The sequence below is a fragment of the Erinaceus europaeus genome, chromosome 11 (assembly GCF_950295315.1).
Source record: "Erinaceus europaeus chromosome 11, mEriEur2.1, whole genome shotgun sequence".
Classification (NCBI taxonomy): domain Eukaryota; kingdom Metazoa; phylum Chordata; class Mammalia; order Eulipotyphla; family Erinaceidae; genus Erinaceus; species Erinaceus europaeus.
This window is the reverse complement of record NC_080172.1, coordinates 89,578,640-89,592,219: the sequence shown is the minus strand read 5'-3', so window position 1 is coordinate 89,592,219 and position 13,580 is coordinate 89,578,640. Positions and strand designations below refer to the sequence as shown.

The following is a 13,580-nucleotide window of genomic DNA, read 5'->3' as shown; positions in this document are numbered from 1 at the left end:
ATATATATGTATATATATATATATATATATATATATGATGAATAAACAGGCAGATTATTTTTGATTGAATTTTTAAGTAAAGCTTTTCTATAAGGCAGGATTTATTTTGTAAACAAAGATAAATGACAGTGTTCTTTCTGAGATTTAAACTCCTTAAGTGATATTACATCTAAAATATAACCAAATTCCTCCTAAATCATTTTAAAGTGTAAAAAGGAATTGATTTGGGGAGGAAGAAGTGATAGAATCTTAGCAGGAAAAAAATTCAAAATAAAAAAAAGTTCTATATTTTATTGATTAAGGTGAAAAAATAAACAGCAAGTTTTAATTTTAGAAGATCTAGTTAGTCTATGAAGCCATCATATGAAATGTTAGTGTTTTAGATGATTTTTAGTTTGATCCTTTCTTTAAATAGTACCTTAGACATGAACTTTTTGTTTTAACCTAAATTAGTCCTGTTTCAAAGTTTTCATGAAGAGTGTGAAAACAGAACAATGCTTCTTTGAATGTTATGAAATGAACTTGCGTATACCTGATTGAATTGAAACAGCAATTCTGCTGCTTTCAAGCTCCTTTGCCATTCTCACTAGTCTGTAATGAGATCACGGCTGTGCATTTTGATAGCATCTATAACATCCATCTGATTAGATTCTTATGGTTGTTAAACTGCAAATCAACTCTGACTCTCCATCATTTCTTTATAGTGTTAAGTCCCAAAGTGCTGGGTATTGCTATTGCTCGGTATGACTTCTGTGCAAGAGATATGCGAGAATTGTCCTTGCTGAAAGGAGATGTTGTGAAGATCTACACAAAAATGAGTGCAAATGGGTGGTGGAGAGGAGAAGTAAATGGCAGGGTAAGTTGCCCACCCCCACCCCCACCCCCACCCCTCGCTGGTGAACAGGACCAGCCAGGTATTTGGCTCCCATCCTGTTGCTGGGGAGAAGCAAGCCCCTTTACTCCAGCCTGCTCCTAACAAAGTCCCAGATACTCAAGAATAAGAGCCAACCGGTTATGATAGTGGCATAAAAGAGTTCACCTGTGCACATTTTATGACTTTCCTATTTGGAAATCAGTTGACAAGCAGTCTTGGTCTATCCAGCCCCTCAATCTCCTAGCATAAACTTTATGAGTAGTACAAAATATCTGTAAGAGCTGTCGGTCTAAATTGAAATGAATAGAGCATAGTACTTCAATCTTTATATTCTGTTCAACTGTAGAAAATGGGAGCTATTAAGTAGTAGAACCCTGAATGACACTTGATTTACTTATTTATTTGGTGCTTGCAGATTAGAATCTTGTTTCAGCTTATTTTATTCTTGCCTATTACTCAGTCTGTCTGACTTCTAAGAGTCACTTAGCCAATATTTGCCACCTATAGTGGGCATAAAAATCCCAGTTTAATCAGGATATTATAAAAAAAAACAAAGTGTTATAGTCACAGAAACCTTTAAAGTGCCAAGCAAAGTCATGTTGCTATGTTGGTTGTTTTTCTTTTTCTTTTTTTTTAGGTGGGCTGGTTTCCATCCACATATGTGGAAGAGGATGAATAAATTCCAACCCTGTATTGCACCAGAAATTTCCGAGACGAAATTAACAGAAGTCTGCACAGCATTCTAAATTAACTGAATTTTTTTTTTAAGCTACATTTCTGGTGATTCAACAGCCTCCCTCCTTCCCTCCTCCTAAGTCTTAATGCTAGGATTTCTAAAGATGCTGGTACTGACAGATTAATAGCTTGCCTAGAGCTATGCAAGAAAGAGCCTGCCAGTCTGTCATTGTCAGGGACCTGGGCAAAGCCAAGAGCTTTTCATCTCAAAAGAGCCCTGTGATTACATTGGTTTATTTTTCCTTGTTACTTCATCTAGCCAGACACCATGAATGCCAGTCATTAGTAAATATTTAACACATATTTACTTTCTTCTCATGCACCATTCAGTATTTTTTTGATGGCACGAAGAGTCAGAAGTTTAATTTGCCTTGCCCAGCATGAGGAGAAATTAGAGTTCTGCCCCTTGGATAGCTTACTGGAGAAGTCCAGCATTACTTGTCTTAAATTGCCTCAGTAGGTGACTCATTGTCAGGCAAACATCTTACCTCCAGATGTTACTTATGATAAAACAGAGAAGCAAATGCTCAGGTTTGCCTCATAAATGTTCTAGCCCAGAGGGAATTTAATTATCCATTTGATGTCCTGATTATATTTACAAGCTTCTGTATAGAGATGAAAAGAACAACATAAAAGAAACTGTCCTCATATTAAAGTTTTCACAACCTTCACAATTCCATAGACTTATTTTGGAAATCGAGTACCTCATTTTATGAAAATAATCTTGACTGGGCATAGTGCATGGTTGGTAGTTTCAAGTAAACTGACTTAAGTGGCATTGTTTACAGAAACAAGGGCTATGATTTATAGTAAGCTGTTTGACAGAAGCAACATCTCATAACATATTTCTTTTCCTCCTCCCCCTTCGTCCCTCCCACACACAAGAAGGTGTAGGGAAGCTTTGCTGACTTTCCATATTTTCCTAAAGTACTTGCTGTAACACCACAACTTTGCCAAGGAGTTTTGAAGGAAAGCACAGCTGAAGATGGCCACCAGGCTACTCTGTCCTTCACTGCAGATGCCTACCGTTTCTCTCTCAGGGCCTCCCCATTGAAGGTCCTTTATGGGTGTGTATGAACTGTTATGCAGATCAGCATCACAGTACATTTATTTGACCAAATATTTAGTTTGTATGTGAGAAGCCTCAACATGCTTCCCCTGGGAGCCACACAATCCCCAGTCAAGACAATCAAATTAAGTAAGACACTAACTTGGCCCTTTCCTGATAGAATTCTTTTCCCCTGGTAGAAGTTGTGTTCCAACAAGGTTCAGAGAGTCTTTCATATTTGAAATGAAAAACAAAAAAACAAAAAACAAGATTAGAAGCATTAATTTAATAGAGCCAAATCAGATGCATTCACTCCTAAAATGCTGGACCCTCTCTGAAATGAGCTGTTGTAAAGATTTACACAAAGATGAGCGTGTCAATGGCTGGTAGAGAGAGGTGAATAGCAGGTGTGATCTGCCTTGTCCCCAGGCCACATTCAAGAACTTGACATTCTGTGGACACATCTCCCTGTAGAAACTCTGAATGGGCTAGAACTTCTCAAGTAGGAATAGATTTCAGGACCTTTACCTCAGAACTATGTAAACTGTGATTGTGTTTTAGAAAAAAATATTTGCTAAAACAAGTTTTGTTTTGTATATGTGTAAAATGATCATGAAAATGAATTTTATGAAATGTTCTGTATGGAAAAGCTATGCTTTCAAGCTGTACTCTTGGAGCAGATTCTTTCTTATAAAGTCTTATCTGGGGCTGTGAGTCTCAGGAATGTTTTGTCTGTTACTGTCATCTAAATGTTGTCATAGAGAGAGCAGCTCCAGGCAAATCAAAACACTCCTGTGTACAGTACTATAGCTTGTACTGTTTGTTTTATTAATATTTTAGCCAGTAGACTTCCTCCCTTGCAAGTGGTATTTGGTCTTCTTGTTGCATTTCATGGACCAGGAAGCTTCCTAATAGGATATTAGAGTTCCTTTTCATGATGTTACCAATTACATCTTTGTTAATACTTCTAATGGAAACTGTAAATGCTGCGGATTTGTGTAGATTTCTAATACCAAAGACAGAAGTAAATGTCCTCCCATAAGTTTTGTCTTCTCTATATGAAGCCCTTATGTAATATGTTGAATTAGAGTGATATTTCATTTTGTAATATTTTGTAAATATGTCAATACAATAAATAGTTACTACTTGTATTAAAGTGATTTTTCCAGAGTTGAATGAGTCTTTATATTGAAATATTTTATATTTCATTATACACCCACCTTATAATGAATATGGGGCTAGAAGCCTCAATATTCATCAAGTTTGATTCAGGACTGATAAGTGGTTAAGGAAGTTGCGGTTTGTATATACACAATGGAATACTACTCAACCCTAAGAAAAGGTGAGATCGTCTTTTAGCTACTTCATGGAAGGAAACAGAGGGTACCATGTTCAGTTAAGTGAACCAAGGGGAGAAAGATAAATGCTGAACAGTCTCACTCATAGGTAGAATTTAAGAAGTAAAGCTAGGGGGAAATACATAGAGAAACACTAATAAACTGAAGTCTATCTAAACAGATCCTAGGACCAAAAGGGGGAAAGTGGTTGGAAAGAGAAAAGGGATTAAAGGATCCAGTGTAGAGGAAGATGGAAATTTAGGGTGAGGGATCCAGGGTAGAGGAAGATGGAAATTTAGGGTGAGGGAAGTATGCTGACACCTGTTGTTTTAACCGAGCTGGCTTCACGGGGCGGGGGGTGGTGGTAACAGAGACGACCAGACACACGTGGCTGGGCCAGGAAGCTGTATTTCTTTATTCACGAACAACGATTCATAAACTAACCCAAACTAATCACCAAACAGAACTCTCCTGCATCCTTCTCACATGGCGGCGCCAAGAAGTCTCGAGCTCTGTCGGGGTTCTTTGGAGCGGGGACAAGTGGGCCCGCGAAACTAGCAGGACTAAACCAATTTTCCTGGCAGGGGGAGAGCTAGACCAAACCAATGTAAAGCATACAACAGACACCTATTTGGGCGTGATGTGAATATGTACCCCTGTTACAGTGTGTCCTGTAAAACCAATATTTCCTTTAAAAAAGAGTGATAAAAGAAAAACCAACTCTAGCTGCTGTTTGATATCAGCGGCACAGCTGTGTTCACTGATACGAACCCTTTCTCCTTTTACAGTTCAATGGGAACCTGGGCCCCACACATGGAAAGAAAATAGGAAGCAAGGTAAGTGAAGGTGGTGCTATTCTACACAGGATGACCAAGAAAAGGGTTTTAGAGCAAAAATAAAATTTAAGTATGAGAGGGAAAAATGTGAATATATGTAAGTGATTAGGGTTTGGAAAATAATAGCAAGAGGTAAATGAAGTTGAGAAGATAAGAGGTAGAAAGCAATAATTATTTAAGTTGAAGAGATTTCTGGGCAGATTGGCTTCTTGTAGGCCTGAAAATGAGATAAGATCAACTAGGGTTATCTGGTTTTCATTTCTTTTTCACTAGGGTTACTGTTGGGGTTCTGCATTTGCGCAGTTCCACTATTTCCTGTGGACTGTTTGTGCCCACCCCTCCCCCTTTTTTTCTCTTTTTCAGAAAGTGAAAGAGAGAGGGAGTAGGAGGACACCACAGCACTGCTTCGCCACTTATAAAACTTCCCAGTGCCAGGTATTCCCGTGTGGTGGCTAGAGGCTCAAACGCTGGTCCTCACACATGGCCACATGTACTTCCTACTGGATGAACCATCTCCTACCCACTTTGCAGGGATTTTTTTTTAGCCAAGGAGTAACATGGTATCATGCACATTTCAAAAAATTCAGGGGGTATGATAGAGGCACATTTGATTAAGTACACACATTACAGTGTACAAGGACCTGAGTTCAAGCCCCTCCTCCCTACCAGTGTGTGTGTGAGGAGGGAGGTGGTAACTTCATAAGTGATGAAGCAATACTGCAGGTGTCTCTCTATCTCTCCCTCTTTATCCCCTTTTCCTCTAAGATTCTCTCTGTCCTATCAAATAATGAAGTTTAAAAAGGAACATTTTAGAAAGTTAACAGTAGCTGTTGTGGACTGAGCTGGAGCTACACCTGTGAAATCAGCACTGTCATTTTTCCTTAGTGGATCCTCAGTTACATCAGATTACCACAAACTGGGTAGCTTAGACAATAGAAGTGTCTTGTTATAAAGTTCTAGGAGCCAGAAGTTCAAGATTGAGTTGTCAGCAGGGCCATATACTCCCTCTAAAGACACTGGGTTAAGGACACTGGGTTGCAGGGATCTTGATTCATTGTGGTAGCAGTTTTATTTGCTCCTGATTTAACCATTTTTTTATTGATGTGGTTTTTATTTTTCTGTTCTGTTGTTCTTCAGTTGTTGTGTTTTGAGTACACGCTATACTAAAGACCTTTATTACAAGTGCAGTCACCAACCTCAGAAATTACAATAGTAGCTGAGGCAAGGATTGATGCAGTTCAACCAATAACATTTAGCCAAACAACACCTCCAGTACAAGAAAAAATAGAAACCAAACAAAAGAAAAATAGACAGGAAAAAAGGGGAAAGCAAGAATCGACAATTATGCAAATCTACTGTCCACTATAAATTCTAGGGATATAAAGGGGAGAAAGGGAAGTAGAGAAGAAACACACACAAAGAGTCCACTCCAAGTCAGATTTCTTCCACAAAATAATTCACAAGCAATTATCAGTGAATTCAGAAAACAAAAGAAGGAGGAAGGAAGAAAAGAATTAATAAAAAAAGGAAGGAAGGGAGAAGATAAAAGGAAGAGCAGTGAAAGGAAAGAGTTTTTTTAAAAAAATTAGCTAGGAGGAGGGGGAAAAAAGGAGAGTGGAGAGAAGAGGTAGAGAGAAACAAGTTTCTCTCACAATTGATAGGACACCTAGTCACCTAGCAATGTTAAAAACAACAGTTAATTTTGGTCAACCTGAAGAAGGTGGATGTGAAAGGGACACGTGCATATATTAATAATAGTAATAAAATAAAATAAAGTAGAAAACCCCTAACAGGCAGTCTGCAAATTGGACCGCTCGATTGGATGCAGTCAGCTTGAGCAAAGACAGCAAATTTTAAGAAGTATCCAAAAAAAAAAAAAAAAAAAAAACTCCAGGCAGTCTTTCCCAGACAGGGATGAGCCTCTGATTGGTCAGGTATTTTGTCACTCAAATAGATCTCCAGACACTTAGAAAAAACTAAAGAGAGAGAGAGAGAAGTTAAAGGAAGAGGCTTAGAATGACACCCCTGGTGAGCCAGGAATCTTGGTAAAGAAAATAGCTCAGCAGGGAGCCTGCTAGGAATGGCTGTGTTGCCCCTGCAGACTGATACTGGGGTGTGTATGGGGGGGGGCTCAGAAATAATCAAAGAATTTTCCTTTGTCCCCCTGACCTCCATTTGTCAGCCCAAGAGAGAGTTATGGGACTATATTTTTGTGTCACTCTGACCAGCCCGTGTTCACCCTCCTACAGAAAGCCCAGTATTCTACCAGATCCAGAGTATCCCGGATTGCAAGCTGCTGCCTCTTGGAGCTCATGGCAGCTGCAGCTCCAAAGTCGCCATATTTTTTTTTTAATTTTTTATTTAAGAAAGGATAAATTAACAAAACCATAGTGTAGGAGGGGTACAACTCCACACAGTTCCCACCACCCAATATCCACATCCCATCCCCTTCCCTGATAGCTTTCCTATTCTCTATCCCTCTGGGAGCATGGACCCAGGGTCATTGTGGGTTGCAGAAGGTGGAAGGTCTGGCTTCTGTAATGGCTACCCCGCTGAACATGGACGTTGACTGGTCGGTCCATACTACCAGTCTGCCTCTCTATTTCCCTAGTAGGGTGGGGCTGTGGGGAGGTGGAACTCCAGGATATATTGGTGGGGTCTTCAGTCCAGGAAAGCCTGGCCGGCATCCTGATGGCATCTGGAACCTGGTGGCTGAAAAGAGAGTTAACATACAAAGCCAAACAAATTGTTGAGCAATCATGGACCCAAAGGTTGGAATAGTGGAGAAGGAGTGTTGAGGAGGGAACTCACTGCAAACTCTAGTGTACTTCTGCTTTCAGGTATATATTTTGCACTAGTTTATGGATTCGTGTGAACATATGCTCTCTCTCACAGAACCTGGTGTATATCTAGGTTTTGGGACTTTGTTAGAAAGTGAACCACCTGGGATGGAATTAGAGAACTATGAAAGGAAAGGTCTCACCCAGTAATGAAGCTGAAGGGTTGTCATTCCACAGCCGAAGTCTCTGGACATAGTCTGAGCTGAAGCATGTTGAGGCAATCGTACCGCTGATTAGGTTGCAATTGGCAGATGCAATATTATTTGATATGGATTGGGAGAGGCATGCAGGAAAGTGGGCCCAATCCTAAGGTTCCAGGACTGGGGGATCATATTGATTAACTAGTGATTTATATAACTACACTTTACTAGGAGTGTACATAAACACCATTCCCACCACCAAAAGACTATTTCCCATTCCACAAACCCACCCTCACCCCCCACCAGCCCAGGAAACTGCATGTCTACCCCTCACCACAGGGTTTTTACTTTGGCTCCCTACTCCATATTTAGTCAAATCCTGCTTTTAGTTTCCCTTTGAGATCTTCTTTCTCAACTTCTGTTGAGTGGGATCATCCCATACTCATCTTTATCTTTCTGACTTAGCTCACTTAACATAATTCCTTCTAGCTCCATCCAAGATGGGTCAGAGAAGTTGGGTTCATATTGTTCTTGATAGCTGTATAATATTCCATTGTGTATATACACGACAGCTTTCTCAGCCACTCATCTGTTGTTGGGCACCTGGGTTGCTTCCAGGTTTTAGCTATTATGAATTGTGCTGCTATGAACATAAGAGTACAGACCTCTTTTGGTAGGGTGTTATGGAGACCTTGGGGTATAATCCCAGAAGAGGAATTATTGGATCATATGGAAGGTCCATGTCTAGCCTTGTGGGAGTTCTCCAGACTGCTCTCCACAGAGGCTGGACCAACTTACATTCCCACCAGCAATGCAAAAGGGTTCCTCTGTCCCCACAACCTCTCCAGCATTTGTTGCTGCTGTCCTTTTTGATGTATGCCATTCTTACAGGAGTGAGGTGGTATATCAGTGTTGTCTTAATTTGCATTTCTCTAACAATCAGTGACTTGGAGCAGTTTTTCAAATGTTTGTTAGCCTTTTGGATCTCCTCTGAGGTGAATGTCTTGTTCATATCCTCTGCCCATTTTTGGATGGGGTCATTTGGTTTTTTTTTGTGCTACATTTGCTGAGATCTTTATATATTTTGGTGATTAGTTTCTTGTCTGATGTATGGCATGTTAAGATCTTCTCCCAATCTGTGGGGGGTCTCTTTTTTTGTTTAATAGTTTCTTTGGATGTGCAGAAGCTTTTCAATTTGATGTAGTTCCATTGGTTTGTTTTTGCTTTAGTGTTCCTTGCAATTGGGTTTATTTCATCAAAGATGTCCTTGAGATGTAGGTGGGAAAGTGTTTTACCAATGTTTTTCTATAAGTATTTGATTATTTCTGGTCTAAAATCCAGGTCATTGATCCATTTGGAGTTGATTTTTGTTTCTGGTGAGATAAAGTGGTTCAATTTCATTCTTCTGCATGTTTCAACCCAGTTTTCCCAGGACCATTTATTGAAGAGAGCCTCCTTCTTCCATTTAATCCTTTGGGCCCCCTTATCAAAGATTAGATGCCCATAGGTGTGGGGATTTATTTCTGGGTTTTCAGTTCTGTTCCACTGGTCTGTGTGCCTATTTTTGTTCCAGTACCATGCTGTTTTGATGATGATGGCTTTATAATATAGTTTAAGGTCTGGGAGTGTGATGCCTCCATTTCTGTTTCTTTTCCTCAAGATGGTTTTGGCAATTCTAGGTGTTTTCAGGTTCCAGATAAATGATTGTAGTGTTTGTTCTATTCTCTTAAAGAAGCTTGGTCGAACTTTGATGGGTATTGCATTAAATTTGTATATGGCTCTGGGGAGAATATTCATTTTGATGATATTTATTCTTCCAATTCATGAGCATGGGATGTCTTTCCTTATCTTGGTATCAGTTTCTATTTCCTTGAGTAGTGACTCATAGTTTTCAGTATACAAGTCTTTCACTTCTTTGGTCAACTTTATTCCTAGGTATTGAATTGATTTTTGAAACAGTAAATGGGAGTGATTTCTGGATGTCTTCTTTCTTCAGCTTTAGTGTTTGTGTAAAGAAATGCCACTGATTTTTGTACATTGATTTAGTAGCCTGACACATTGCTATATTGCCTAATAACTTCCAGTAGTTTTCTGCTGGATTCTTTAGGTTTTTCTATGTATACTATCATATCATCTGCAAATAGTGCGAGCTTGACTTCTTCCCTTCCAATCTGTATTCCTTTGATTTCGTTCTCTTGCCTGATTGCTATGGCAAGAACTTCCAATACTATGTTGAAGAGTTACGGTGACAGTGGACAGCCCAGTCTAGTCCCCGATCAGAGGGGTAATGCTTTCAGCTTCTGTCCATTGAGTTTGATGTTGGCTGTAGATGTGCTATATATGGATTCCACTATCTTGAGGAATTTCCCATCTATTCCCATTTTTTGTAGAGTTTTGGGCGTGAATGGGTGTTGGATTTTGTCAAAGACTTTCTCTGCATCTATTGAGATAATCGTGGTTTTTGGCTTTACTTTTATTGATGTGGTGAATGACATTGTTTGACTGATGTATGGTGAACCAGCCTTGCATTCCTGGGATGAATCCCACTTGGGCATGATGAACAATCTTTTTGATGTGCTGCTGTATCCGGTTGGCCAAGATCTTGTTTAATATTTTGGCATCTGTGTTTATCAGAGATATTGGTCTGTAGTTTTCCTTTTTTGTTCTGTCCCTATCAGCTTTTGGTATCAGGGTGACATTAGCTTCATAGAAGGTAGAAGGGAGTATTCCTGTTTCTTCAATCTTATGGAAATGCTTAAGGAGTATGGGTACTAACTGTTTCCTGAAAGTTTTGTAGAATTTGTTTGTGAAGCCATCTGGTCCAGGACTTTTGTTGTTGGGGAGATTCTTAATAACGGTTTCAATTTCTGTTTCTATGATTGGTGCATTTAAGTTTTGTAGTTCTTCTTGGTTCAGTTTTGGAAGGGCATATGTTTCTAGGAATTGTTCCATTTCTTCCAGATTCTCTAGCTTGGTTGCATATAGTTCTTCATAGAAGTTTCGCATGATTCTGTGGATTTCTGTGGTGTCAGTTGTGATATCTCCTCCATCGTTTACAATTCTATTAATTTGAGTCTTCTCTCTTTTTTGTTTGGTGAGTCTGGCTAGGGGTTTGTCAATTTTGTTTAATCTTTCAAAGAACCAACATTTGGCTTCATTATCTTTTTGTGTCAGATGGGATTCTTGCAGCAGCATATGGTTGGGTTATGTTTTCTAATTCATCCCCCACACTGTGCCTTTTGATGGGTGAGTTTAAGCCATTGACATTTATTGATATTATGTATTTAATATATTGTAGTGCCATTGTTCAACAAATTTTGATTTGCTCTGATATATTGCAAGTATTATAGTGATGTTCTTGTTTATAAGAAGGTCTTTTAGAACTTCTTTCATAGCCAGTTTTGGTGATGGTTGCCTCCTTTAACTATTGTTTGTCTAAGAAAGTTTTGATCCCTCCATCTAGTTTGAATGAATGTCTAGCAGGATATACTATCCTTGGTTGAAACCCTTTTTCATTCAGGGCTCGATAGATATCTTGCCTTTCTCTTCTGGCTTTTAGAGTTTGAGTGAAGAAGTCTGCAGATAATCTTGTGGGTTTTCCCCTGTATGTGACTTTTTGTTTCTCTCTTGCAGCCTTTAGGATCCTTTCTTTATCCTTACTCCTTTTCATTGTGACTATGATGTGTCTTGGTGTCTTCAGGTCTGCGTTTATTCTGTTTGGAACTCTCTGGGCCTCTTGAATCTTAATGTCCTTTCTGTTATTCAGGTCTGGGAAGTTTTCTTCTATTATTTCCTCTAGAATGTTTGCTTCCCCTTCCTCTCTTTCTTCCTCTGGCAGGCCAATTATACGAATGTTACTTCTTTTGAGATCATCCCATATGTCTCTGTTGTTGTTTTCAGTGTCTCTCAATCTCTTTTTGAGCTCTTTCACCTCTTTCTTCATTTTCTCTAACTCATCCTCTGTCTGAATAATTCTGTTTTCTGCTTCTGTTAGTCTGCTTTCCCTTGCCTCAGCTTCTTTCTTCATTACAGCTATTTCAGCTTTCAGTTCTCTAATTGCCTCAAGATAATCAGTATTTTCCTTGGGGGTCTCAACTGTTGTTTCCCTAATACTGCCATTACTTTCCTCCAAAGTTGTTTTCATTTCTGTGATTAATACATTTATTATTGCTTGCATACTTTTCTTATCTATGGTTACTTCTGACTGATTTGAAGTTTCTTCTGGGCTCTTGTCTTCATTCATTGTAGTAGCAGTTTTATTTGCTCTTGATCTACACATTTTTTTTGATTTATGTGTTTCTTATTTTTATGTTCTGTTGTTCCTCAGTTGTTGTGTTTTGAGTACAAGCAACACTGTACTAAATACCTTTATGACAAATACAGTCACCAACCTCAGAAATTACAATAGCAACTGAATCAATGATTGAAGCAGTTCAATCACTACCAGTTAGCCAAACAATGTCTCCAGTTCATGAAAAAATAGCAACCAAGTCCAAGTGAAGAAGAAAGAGAAAGGAAAAAAGGGATAGCTAGAATAGGCACTTATGCAATTCTACTATCCACTGTATATTCTAGGGGTAGCAAGAGAAGAAAGGGAAGTAGAGCAGAGATACACACATAGAGAGTCCACTCTGAGTCAGATTTCTTCCCCAAAATAATTCACAAATGAATATCAGTGAATTCAGAAAGCCAAAGAAGAAGGAAGAAAGGAAGACTGGATTAAAAGAAAGAGATACAAGAGAGAGAAAAGAAAAAAGATAAGAAGAAGAGCTATAATAAAAGAGCAGTGAAAGGAAAGTTTTTTAGTTGATTAAATTATTTTATTTTATTTTATTTTTTTAATTAACTAGGAGGAGGGAGAAGGGGAGAGTCGTTAGAGGAGGTAGGAGTAGTATAACAACTTCCTCTCGCAATGGATAAGACGCCCAGTCACCTAGCAATGGAAGATACCCTAAGAGTTAATTCTGGTCAACCTAAAGGAGGGGGGGAAAGAGATACACCTTTATATAATATTAATAATAAAATAGAGCAGTGTAAAAACCTGTTCCAGATTGCCTCTAGCCTCTTGAGCAGAGGCAGCTGATTGTTAAGAAAGTAAAACAAACAACAACAAAAAAAAATGGGAAAAAAACACCTCAGGAATAGACAAGAATAGCAAGAATAGACAAGAATAGCAAGAATATACAGTTATGAAAATCTACTATCCACTGTATATTCTAGGGGTAGCTAGAAGGGAAAGGGAAGTAGAGCAGAGATACACGCATAGAGAGTCCACTCTGAGTCAGATTTCTTCCCCAAAATATTTCCCAAATGTGTATCAGTGAATTCAGAAAGCCAGAGGAGGAAGGAAGAAGGGATGACAAGAATAAGAAAAAGAAGAAAAAAGAAAAGAGAGAGAGAAAAGACAAAAGATAAGAAACAGAACAGTAATAAAAGAGCAGTGAAAGGAAATATTTATTTATTATTATTTAATTAGCTAGGTGGGGGGAGGGGGAGAGTGGGTAGGGGTGGTAGGAAGAGTGAAACAAGTTACTTAGCAGTGGATAAGACACCCAGTCCCCTAGCAATGGAAAATACACTAAGAGTTAATTATGGTCAACCTGAAGGAGAGGGGGAAAGGGATACTTGTTTATCTAGTATTGATAATGAAATAGAACAGAGTAAAAAATCTGTCCTGTCTTCAGCTTGGATGGTTCCAGATTGTCTCAGGCCCCCTGAGCAGAGGCAGCTGATTGCTGAGAAAATAAAGCAAGCAAACAAACAAAAAAAC

At 38.9% G+C, this 13,580-nt stretch overlaps 1 protein-coding gene across 2 annotated transcripts in view; it reads left to right on the top strand.

The window, feature by feature from the left end:
• VAV3 (vav guanine nucleotide exchange factor 3) overlaps positions 1–3,833 on the top strand; it is a 351,109-nt gene extending 347,276 nt beyond the window's left edge. For both annotated transcript variants that reach the window (XM_060202170.1, XM_007528282.3), the window contains 2 exons: positions 705–856; positions 1,512–3,833. In XM_060202170.1, coding sequence (XP_060058153.1) covers positions 705–856; positions 1,512–1,553 — 194 coding nt within the window. In that variant the 3' untranslated portion in view covers positions 1,554–3,833. The remainder of the gene's footprint in view (positions 1–704; positions 857–1,511) is intronic.
• The last annotated feature ends 9,747 nt before the right edge of the window (positions 3,834–13,580 follow it).